Source organism: Cuculus canorus, chromosome 20 (assembly GCF_017976375.1).
Source record: "Cuculus canorus isolate bCucCan1 chromosome 20, bCucCan1.pri, whole genome shotgun sequence".
In the NCBI taxonomy this organism is placed as follows: domain Eukaryota; kingdom Metazoa; phylum Chordata; class Aves; order Cuculiformes; family Cuculidae; genus Cuculus; species Cuculus canorus.
In genome coordinates, this window is record NC_071420.1 from 10,698,487 (window position 1) to 10,710,218 (window position 11,732).

The window sequence follows — 11,732 nt, forward strand, 5'->3', positions numbered from 1 at the left end:
AGGCAATCAGGAGACCTCCTCTGCAGCAAAGGGACATAAAAGTAAGCAGAAACTTCTTGAACAAGCTCACTGGGACATATTTTGTTCCCTGTAAACTCAGTCTCGGTCTTGCTCTCTCATTGGCCCCCTTCTCTGTATTTACACTTCGCAGACATCAGTATCATTAAACTTTTTCTTTCAGCAAATAAGAACACTAATCTCAAAATTCTGTCAACAAAATATGCCCATTTGATTACTTCCCAAACCATCCAAAAAAATTACGATATTATTATTACTATTACTCATGCCTGCAGTTTATAAATATGAAGGTTAATAAAGCCATTTCATTCCCTGGGAACAAGTCTAGATTGATCCATCTTTCTAGTTTATCACAATCTCCCAGCTGTGGGAGATAATCTACATTAAGAAATGGTGTCCCCGTGATTAATAGCAGTCTTGCAGGCCACAAACATAGCCATTAGATTTCACATTTTATCTGATAAATACATTTCAGGGGAAGAACTTTGGAGGACAGGGAAAGCGCGCCACAAGTGCACGAGCTGAAAGTCCACTAAGTTATTAAATCCACTAAGAACCATCACTGTTTTCTGCTGCTGCAAAAAAGCAATCGGGAGAACAGGCCCAGGTTCTCAGTATGAAACAAGCAGCTGGAAGGGTAGTAAGTGCAGAGGAAACTCAGACCTTAACCCACCGAGTTGTGCATCACCCAGCCCAGCCTGGCATCATCGCCTCGCATCACCAAGCACCTGGGAGCCGGGTGTGGCCATTGCACACTGTTGGACATTGATGTGTACTAATTCCCTTCATGAAAGCACAGGCAGTATCAGTACTGACACAAAGGTCTGATTCCAGTTCAAGACCCTAATAAGCGTCACCTGCAACTACTTCTCATGACAGCAAGTCCCAAAGATCAAATTACTCAGTAAAAGAGGGCTGGATTTTAGCAGCTATGAAGTAGCCATCACCAAATGATATGAGATTTGGTAAACAAAGTGGGGAGTTTACTTTTGTATCAGCCATCATTTTACATATTTGAATGACTTCCTATTGCCACTACACTTTGTGACAATTTTGGTACTTGGATTCAGTTTGCAAAAGCCAAACTATCACCTTGACCTCTGTACCTTCACCTCCAGAAGCTCTTAATCTGTCTCTTTTTCAAGGAAGAGCATGCAATAGCTACAACTCTACCAGGAAGAGAGGTTTTGGCATTCACCTCAAACTCCTGAACTCACCTGCCTGACCCAGGTGACTGTAAGAAACCAGTACTTGTCTCCAGCCCTTTGACAACACTTTGCCAAGGGCAATGAAGTTACAGCACATCAGTAAACGAGCTGCAAAATAAAACTCAGCCTCAATTTGCATCAAGTCAAACAAAAGGAGATGGATACAAAATTAAATTAAGATCACCTGCAGAGATGTGAGCAAACATTTATTAGATATACTCACCTCCACAGCCTCACTGCCATGCCATAAAAGGCAGGACAACAAGGAATTATTACTGTGACTGAACATCTGTCTGCTAGCGATTCTCACAAGAGGCAATACATGCCTGCAAAAAAGATCAAAGCTGGACCCTGAAACTTTTCAAATTAACTATATTGCACACAGCAGAAGCTGCTATTCTACCTCCCATAATGCAGAGGGGTTCATGCCCAACACTGACATCCACAAAACCCTTCCTGAAAACGGTTAGGCACATTTCACATCCAAGTAACTCTGCCTATGAAGAAGTATCTGTGGTACAACTTTGAAATACACAGGCTTTCTTTAAACTTGCTAGCTCATATATGGATAGTGCAGACAGAAAAACCCAAAGCACTTGTCTGTGTTTGTAGAGGTTACTGTAAGACAACAGATTACATTAGCATAAAACAAAAGCATCAGACTAATTTTACACAGTTAAGCATTCTGCAAGAGAAAAGATGGCTAAAGGGACAATGCAACTCATCTGAAAACGTCTCATTGCACAAACTCATGGCCACTAAAGTAAGAATGTGACTTAAGAAACAGATGCGCTGCATTTAAACAAGAACTTCTTTCTGCCTGGGAGCAAGACAGCCTGATCATGATACATTACTTTCATAAATGCAGATCATCCTGCTCTTTCATATGAAGCTTTCAGCATTTATTTACCTTACAGTAAATAACTACACCTACGGGATCATTTTACTATTCAAGTGTTTGCATAAACCTGTTGCAAGTCAATGTGCACGTTCTCCAGGAGATTCACCACCAAAACAAAGTCATTCTTTCTCCCGGCTAATGAAAGGATAGCAAAGGTTCAGGCTCCCTCATGAAATATTTACACAGCTATACCCTGCCATCACTCTGGAAATAACACCTCCATGCAAGAAAGCTGAGGATTTACACCCAACCCACCGCTGAGGGCCATTACCTGCCCTGGTTACAGAAGCGTGAAACCAGAAATGTAGATTGTAGCTAGGCAGAGCAACCATACAGAACAGAAGGAAAGGGGCCTGTAATGAGAACTACATCATTTAAGGTTTTGAAATTAATTGAAATGCCTGGGACACAACTACAGAAGCACAGTTCAGTGGCATCAATGACAAAGAAAAGCCAATACACAGTTTTAGGGCTTCCTGTTTCATCAGCTAACAACAGCTCATATCCAAAAGGGCCAGGCCACTTCCATGCACAGGGTGTACTGCCAGTTCTCACCATGGTCCCACATGAAGACTTACACTTCAAGGATTTAACCATTTGCAGAGGCAAGTGGGCAGCATTCAACTGCCAGGGCAGAACAAGGGTTTGCCATCTCCTCCACAGAAAAGGCAGCAGATCAGAAACTGCTGCTTGCAGATGAGTGTCTGTGCTCAGGCAGAAGCTGTCACTCAGACCAGAGGGGCTACTTCAGCCAGAGCCACAAGAACCTGACCTACACGTGGATGCTTGCACTTCTGTAGTAACTTACACCTACAACACATGGGTCTCACCATCCAAGCAGAGCCACAAGAAAGCTGAGGAAGTAGTCAATTGCTTGAATGATGCACCAGCCAGAGTCATAGATGGGAATGAATTTTCACTGCCTACATATAAAACTATACCACAGTGACTTCAGCCATGCTCACCACCAGAACAATGAGCATGAGAAACCCAGAGTTGGAAATGTTTTATTGCTGAGCTCACTTTTTATCCATAAACTGGACTATGATAGATGGTGTTCCTGGTGTACACTGCACTTGGATCATGGTGTTGCATCATTTTGTCAGTCCGTGAAAATACAATACCTAAATTTTCATAAAACTGCTGGACAACACTACCTCCCTTCCCTGGTCTAAATCATCTCCCATTCTGCAGCCACAGACAATGCAGTTCCCTTTTTGTCAGTGACCTCTAGTGGCGAGCACATGCAGGAGAGGAGAATGAGGACCACAGCACAGTTATACAGGGAGAAAGAATCAATCTTTCTCCCTCCAATAAAGGAAAGCTGAATGGTTCATCCATCCTTCTCTTATAAACAGCCGCACACAAGTCAAAACAAGCGTGCAGGCAGGCAATCCCACCCAGGTCACTGGGGCTGCTTTCCTAGCATCTATGATACAAAGCAGCAGGATGCTAACTTGGATGAGGCTTTGAGCAACCTGATCCAGTGGAAGGTGTGGAACAGCAGCGTGGGTGGAGCTGGATGATATTCAAGGTTTCTTCCAACCCAAGTCATTCTACGACTCAATGAAGTAGGTTTCCTCCTTTCCTCTTCCCAAAGGTGTGGAACAGAGTTCTCTATGCTCCCCTTGTCATTCCCTTTCCTTCTGAAAGCCTGGCTTGCTGTGGCTATTAAGTTTCAGGAAAGAGCTATGACAAGCCCACACTGTAGAGGCAGGCAAGAAAGGCAGGTGTAATTACAGGCAGGTAGGTTTGTTGAGAGGGGGATGGATAGCAGCTGGAGGGTTTGTGAGAAAAGCCACCACCACAGCAAGATCGCTAAGAGGTAAAATGGAGTAAGGCGGTGGCAAAAGCCCATGCCGGGGGCAGCTCTTCCTCTCCCAACTGAGAACTGCACAGACAGCAAAGAGCATGGGGAACACACTACGGCTTAACCTACAGCTACTCATACCCTCCTTTTTGTGTGCTAACTGACTGAGTTTGGTATATCTTGCTTGTAGACTTTGCAGACACAGAAAAAGAAACGTTAACAAAACTGCACAGAAAGAGATAGCAACACCCTGAAAGGAAGCAGGAATCACAGCTGCCTTTGACAGGCTCAGCACAGGTCATATCAAGCCCTGCAAGCACAGCACTTCATCTTAGGGCAGCAGCGAACAAGACTCAGCAGCATGTTATTACTCCAGCAGCAGCTCTGCTCCCCATCACAACTCAACCTGCATTTCAGCTGATGTACCCAGGAGCAGATACAGCAGCAGGATTTGTGTTTAGAAACTGGACTGGGAATCACAGCGGCAGAGGGATAGATTAAGATCTGAATGTTAGCTGTGGAATCAACTTTTCCTCAGACTGAAATTTAACAGGTTACCATTGCAGCATTTGGTTGGCGAAGCCAGTAACTATATCCAGCACACCTTCAAGTACATTCTTTTTTGGGAAAGGTTCTCCAATAGCTCATACTTCAGTCTCCCTCTAATTAGACTCGAATCCAGCAGGCAATATTTTAATCAACCCAACTGATCAGTGACAAAGACTTGACATGTACTGTGTTACTGCAGTACCTTTGCTTTCTTCATGTGGCTCATCATGTTGCCCAGATCTTCAACATCAATGACTGAATTTGCGCCTCCAGCTTCCTCAGCATCAGCCTCTTCCTCACTACTGGTTTCAAACAACTCCTCTGCCTGAATAAGAGATCCAATGCAAAGAAAATAAATTCCGGATGTATCCAAATGTTAAACATAAGACCTTCATCTATGCTAACCAGTGAAATCAGCTCTCACAGTCAGTAGCCTACTGTAAAACAAGGAACGCTCAACCAACAACCTGTATAATGTATACGAGATGCATATAAACTTGGGCTTTCATCAGTGTCCATTTTTCAGAGTTCAGTAGCATACAGACTGCCTGACACTCACTCTAGATATCCTGCCTCCAGATCCCTCCTTTCTCCTCATATGCCTCTCCAATCCATGAAAAGCAATACAGAGGAGTCCAACTCTCATTGCCTACTATGATGTTCTGGGAGCCTAAACCCCTTTAACTCCAAGTGCCCCTGCCTGAATGAACAGGGAAAGATCTGCTTTCTAAATCAAACTCATCTTACTTTCTATACACAGCCACGGTACAGCATAACAGCACGGATGTAAAAACATTTATTCCTTTTGTTTCTGCAGCAGCCAACACTCTCAAACCCAAGAGCCCCTCTTTTCCTACTAAATTCAGCATGGCCTTGGCAATCATTTTGAACCCACAATAAATGGTTTGCAGGGAGGATTAAAATGCCATAGCATCTTGAGGTCCTACGCCGCAGAGCAAGAGAGGATTTCTTATTCAAAACCTGCAATCAAAGACTCCAGAAGACATAAAAATGACTAGTCAGACAGGTTCAGAGGAAGTACAGGACCTGCTGATAACATTCCCCCGACTGTCTTTAGGAAGGCTCTGGGAAGCAGGCAAAGCACCTCACTGTAACAAGTTGAAGGGGAGGCAAGTTAACTCCTCATTGGGAACTAAATGCTTCACTTGGCCACAAGACCGAACAAAGACTGATGAGAACTCAGCCTGGCTCCCTGAAGCATCTAGTGCAACATATACCCCTTCTTATTCAAGGGGAAGACTCCCTCATCACATAAATGCCATCTAGTCTAAGTTTGTCATTAACGCTTTGGTCCTTGTATTTGGATGGTTTATGCTACCTACTGTCTGCTATGGGATCTCATCCCTCTTTCCTCTCCTCTCTCTACTCCACAATAAAGAGGTATCAAGCACCCCCAGCACCCCTCAGGGCTGTAGGAGGAAGGAGAGAAGTCAAACAGTGCTCCAATGGGCAAAAACAAACTAAACAAAAACAAACTAAACAAAAAACAAGTCCCCACGGATTTTGGCTCTACCTCAGTGTTCTCGTGTTCTGACGCCCAGTGTTCATGATCTGAGCTCTCTTTGCTCTGCTTCCCCAGAGATTTGCACTTCCCTTTCTTGCACTTGCCGCTGCAGGACTTCTCCCCTCTGCAGAGAGCCTGGAGCTGACTGAGGAACTTGGCTTTCCAGGCTTCAAAGTCAGCCTCAATGCTTCCGTGCCTGCTCTGAGCCACGTTACAGTCCCCCTCGCCACGAGTCATGACACGGCTGGCACTGAGCATCCACAGCCACCTGTCAATATTTCTTCCAACCTAGGACAAGATGAAAGTTAGAGGGAAATTAAATCAAGCCCAAGGTAAACAAAACAGGCAACAAAGAAAGCAAGGACCAAGCCTGGTAACAGAGGTGGTGAGCTGCACAGGACTGCAAAGGACGGACTTCTGGACATCCTCTCACCTCCCGCCTCAGAGCACGGCCACAGGTCAGGCTGAGCACCACCACACGCTCTCAGGTTCCCACCCGACAACACCTCTGCTGTCACATTGATATGATAAGAGATGAGCTCTGGGAACAAGCTTCTTTGTGCAATGCTTGTTGGTCAAAGTGGCCACATGCATAACATGTATCACAGCTATACTAACATAACCTGGTGACAAGATGTAACATTTTGCTGAAATTAATTACAGGCTAAGATATTGTCATAATTTACATCAGGAAACAAAGCTAAAATGCACACAACACAGCAAAACACATAAGACAGAAGAGTGCTCTAAACAGAAAGGCAGCAAGTGAGGGGGTTTACAGTGCTGTACCCTCACACGCTGACAGCATGCTTTCAAAGCTGGGAAATTAATGCAATGAGGATTTACCAAATGTATTACTATACCTCCCAGACTAATGCAAAGGTTTTGGGACTCCTTGACCATTTAAAAGGGCAGCACAGCTCCTTTAAGGCTGTGTTGTCTGTGACCTAATCAAGCCTGCACATCAGCTGCAATTCTCACAAACTACCACTATCATACCTTCCCTGGAGGTGTTTAAGGAACAGGTGCATGAAGTGCTTAGGGGCATGGTTTAGGGAGTGTTAGGAATGGTTGGACTCGATGATCCAGTGGGTCCTTTCCAACCTGGTGATTCAACGATTCGGTTTTGTAACATTTAAGAAAGCTTTGCCTTTCCAAGAAGCAGAAATCAAAGAAAGGTGCACAGGAAATGCTTACTGTGTTGTAATGATCAACATAAACAGAGTTTCCCAAGCCAAACACAGCGTATCTCAGGCCTTTCAGATACGTTTTCCCAAAGCGGAAGTCGTTTGCAGCCTCTTCTAACCACTTGCAGAACCACGCTGCACTCTCGGTTGGCTGTCCATCTGTGTACGTAGCTACCAAGAACACACAGACGTTCCTGCTGGTTGTCTAATAATATAAAGAGAACAGATCACTGCATTTTTCAGAACACTTTATGCGGGGAAGAGAGCTGTAACATGCAGAGTTTCAAGAAGACAAAAGATAAGATTTTTGCCAAGTGCTTTGGTGTGGGATGCTGCAGGTGATAATCCCAACACTGGTGAATGCCCATCCTCCCTGCAAAGCCACCTTAAATTAGCCAAGGGAGATCAAGCTGCTCCCCTAGCCAAGAGACACACGGTGATAAACCAGACGCCTATCCCAATCAACAGCTTCTGGACCAGAATAAAGCCTCCAATAGATTCAAAAGCAACTAACAATATTCACAGCAAAAAAACCCAAGGATTATTCAATATAAATACAACTCCCCAGAAGTTTCTAAGTCTTTGAAGGCTGCAGGAGTATCACCACTCGTTTGTTCTGAACCCTTGCCCAGGTTGTCATGGTCAGAAACGGAACAGGGGCCCTGTTGCAGCCCCTCTCACAGAGCTACACTCCAGTTACAGAAGTAGCTTATACGAAATCACCGTCAGTATCCAAATATTCTACATCATCCCTTCCCAGTGATGGCCAAAATGTAGGTACTTTCTGCTGAGGGTTGATGGGCTATGCTTGCTTATGTAGAAGGGAAACAATTTTCAACACACAGCTTTGGAGATTCCAAGATAACAAGAGAAAAATACAACAAAAAAGAGAAAAAGCCTTCACAGACCCAGGAAAAGGGGGCATTTACTATTCAAACCTATCAAGTACCTACCTCCTCTGCTAAACAATCATCAGGATCATAGTCGCCCATGCTAATGACTTCCACAGGCAAAGTAAGGGAAACAACTGCTTCAGCCAGACCTGTGGCAAATCTCTAGAAAAAGAAAAAAGAAATTTAGAAACTCAGCAATTACTTCAACCCAACTCTTGTAAGGGTCAAACGAGGTCTGCTATGGCCAGTCACAACATGCTGTGACATATATATCACAACATATTGTTCTCCCAGCACAGGAAGAACAATGACACAGGAGAATTGGACATCGCACTGGACTTGTAATTTCTCACATTGAAAAAGTGAGACACGCTGGCTGGAAGAAGAGAGTTACATGAATTTTTGTGACTAATGATTTTACATGCACACACACAAATAATATTTCTTTTTGACAAAGAAAGTACCTAACCCAGCAGTTCCGCCTAGCGAGACCTGCTAGCAAGTTAAGAGTATACTGCAAGAGTTACACTTTCTAATTGATGTCTCTAATGTATGCTCCACTTAAAGGGAGTAGAATAGTTGTTATTTGTACATAATTTTCATTTATGTTTCATGATAAGCAGTGATTTCTCATGAACTTCCAGATGCTTATAAAGCGCAGCGTTTCTAAGGCAAGCAACACGCCTGAATCTCAACGATAATTCAAATCAACTTCAAGCATATGGGGAAAAAAAAAGAAGCAACTCATACCTTTGCTGTGCCAGTCTGAGACCCATAGAAAATCTTTACCCCAGCAACATGGACCTCCTTCGCCTGCGGGGTGGCACATCCATTTAGTAGCTTGCCTTCTACGCCTTCTGAAGGAGCTGGATTCCTATTGGAATTTTCACCCTACAAAACAAGTGTCATGTCACATTCAATCCCCTTCCAAAGTGATGTTAACCTTATTTTCCCCAAAAAATATTTAAAACCTAAATCCTGTGATGAGACTCTCAGCATCATACAAATACAACAGCGAAAGCATTTTAGTGTCTCTCACTCCTAGAGAAACATACAAGTTTCTCTGAACTAGGCCATGCTATAGGAATGGAAAATAAGAGGATTCACACACCTGGGAAATAAGAGGATTCAGTTGACCCTGAGAAGTTTCTCCTCCCAACTCATGCAGCAGAACTTCATTCACCTGCACAAGGAGGTTTTAACTTCCTGAACGGCCTAATCCCTCTTTCATCCTAAAACCTTGTCATTAACACCACTGAAAGCAGGAACGTGAAACCACTAGGCACAAGCAGAGTGATTTACTTGAGGCATCAGAGCAACCCAGGCTGACACATCCTCTCAGTAACAAAGCGAGAAGCATTCAGCTGAGATCTGCTTTAACATCAGAGCAAGGACAGCATTCAGGAACCCACAATCATAGAATCATAGAACAGTTAGGGTTGGAAGGGACCTTAAAGATCATCTAGTTCCAACCCCCCTGCCATGGGCAGGGACATCCCACTGGATCAGGCTGCCCAAGGCCCATCCAACCTGGCCTGGAACATGTGACCATCCAGAGGAACCAAATTACACTTGGTATTTACAACAGCCTAGGTGTGCCCACAGTGAAGCAACACATTCCACAGCACCAGCAGGTGCCTTCACCCAGCTATCGACTTCCACACACAGATTACAAGGCCTTCTCAGATAAAAGCGCTTACATGTTCAGTCACTTTCTTCCTAGTGCTGAGGAACTGGATGACGATCCAAACGCTCACCCCAAAAGCAATAGCAGCATAGATGTAAAATCTGTGCAGCAATGCAGACACCAGGCAAGTATAGAAAAAGCTCCACGGATCCATCGAGACATCTAAACCTAGAACAAATCACAGATTTAGCAAAAGCAGATTCCTACAGTATGAATTTAGAAGAAGCACACAAGAAATCATCAAACAGTACCTATGGACTCATGCCACTAGCTACTGTTGGGCTCTGCAAGAAAACAGCTTTTGACTAAATACAAGACACTAAAAATGAATCCAGCAGCTTTCCTCCCCTCAGAGATGTGTCAGCAGAGTTTTCTCTGCATACCCAAAATAACATTTCAGACTGCACGCATAAGGAAACTCAGGGTTTTTCTTAGATAGAACGAATTTTGTTATGACAGAAGGCAGAAAAAAACTTCTGCCATGCAAGCATTTCGAAGTAAAAAGTCCTTGTGAAACATCCTGTGGACCATACTGGCCGCCTCTGGAGGAAAAACATTTTCACTGAAAGGGTTCTCAGGTACCGGCAGAGGCTGCCCAGGGAGGTGGTTGAGTCGCCATCCCTGGAGGGGTTTAAAAGATGGGTAGATGAAGTGCTTAGGGATATGACACACGCTCTCTTCAGAAACAGTGTGACCAGCAGGTCCAGGGAAGTGATTCTCCCTCTGTACTCGGCACTGGTGAGTCTGCACGTTGAGTACTGTGTTCAGTTCTGGCCCCTCACCACAAGAAGGATGTTGAGGCTCTGGAGCGTGTCCAGAGAAGAGCAACGAAGCTGGTGAGGGGCTGGAGAACAAGTCTTATGAGGAGCGGCTGAGAGAGCTGGGGTTGTTTAGCCTGGAGAAGGGGAGGCTGAGGGGAGACCTTATTGCTCTCTACAACTGCCGGAAAGGAGGTTGTGGAAAGGAATGAGAAGGGCTCTTCTCCCAAGTGACAGAGGACAGGACAAGGGGGAATGGCCTGAAGCTCTGCCAGGGGAGGGTCAATTTTTTCACAGAAAGAGTCATTGGACACTGGCAGGTGGTCCTGCCCAGGGAGGGGGTCAAGTCACCTCCCCTGGAGGTGTTTAAGGAATGGGTGGATGAGGTGCTTAGAGGCATGGTTTAGGGAGTGTTAGGAATGGTTGGACTCGATGATCCAGTGGGTCCTTTCCAACCTGGTGATTCTATGATTCTCTCTTACATATGCACGCTCACTCTCACACATGTACACAGTCTCTCACACACACACAATCTCTCTCACGCACGGTCTCTCTCTCAAACACACACACTCTCTCTCCACCGCACACACACTCTTGCTCTCTCACACACGCACAGTCTCTCTCTCTCACACACACGCTCTCTCCATCACACATGCATGCTCTCACACGCGCTCTCACACACACGCTCGGTCTCTCTCTCACACACGCATAGTCTCATACACACGGTCTCACACACACAGTCACACATGGTCATTCTCACACACAGTCACACACACGGTCATTCTCACACACGGTCCTTCTCTCTCACACACAGTCTCACACACACGCTCACACGCACACACACACACACGCACGCACGCACGCTCTCCCCTCCCCCCCCGGCTCCCACACTCACCGCCCCACTCACCGCCCCACGCTCCGCTCCGCTCCACCGCTCCCACCAGCCCGGTGCCGCCTTCCTGCCCTTCCGGCCGCCTCTCCTGTTTCCCCCCGGACGGCTTTTCCTGCGAGCCGCAGGCGGGCGCAGCCACCAATGGGGAGGCAACGAGGGTTGGCCAATGGGAGACGGCCAATGGGAAGACGGCGGGCGTTGGCCAATGGGAGGAGGCCAATGGGAAGGTGGCCAGGGTTGGCCAATGGGAAGGCGGAGCGGACCGGCCAATGGGAAGGCGGCGTGGACCGGCCAATGGGGAGCC

General features: G+C 45.6%; 1 protein-coding gene across 3 annotated transcripts in view; it reads right to left on the reverse strand.

Annotated features, from left to right (window-relative positions):
• Positions 1-11,540, reverse strand: part of LOC104064672 (S-adenosyl-L-methionine-dependent tRNA 4-demethylwyosine synthase TYW1) — a 98,715-nt gene extending 87,175 nt beyond the window's left edge. The window contains exons 1-7 of one of the 3 annotated variants that reach the window (XM_054085342.1): positions 11,444-11,540; positions 9,792-9,946; positions 8,842-8,982; positions 8,152-8,253; positions 7,209-7,403; positions 6,021-6,299; positions 4,689-4,811 (exon numbers count right to left, since the gene is read on the reverse strand). In XM_054085342.1, the coding sequence (XP_053941317.1) occupies positions 4,689-4,811; positions 6,021-6,299; positions 7,209-7,403; positions 8,152-8,253; positions 8,842-8,982; positions 9,792-9,932 (981 nt within the window). In that variant the 5' untranslated portion in view covers positions 9,933-9,946; positions 11,444-11,540. Of the gene's footprint in view, positions 1-4,688; positions 4,812-6,020; positions 6,300-7,208; positions 7,404-8,151; positions 8,254-8,841; positions 8,983-9,791; positions 9,947-11,431 lie in introns of all 3 variants that reach the window. The other 2 variants (XM_054085343.1, XM_054085344.1) reach the window with 2 other exon arrangements.
• Between the last annotated feature and the right edge of the window lie 192 nt (positions 11,541-11,732).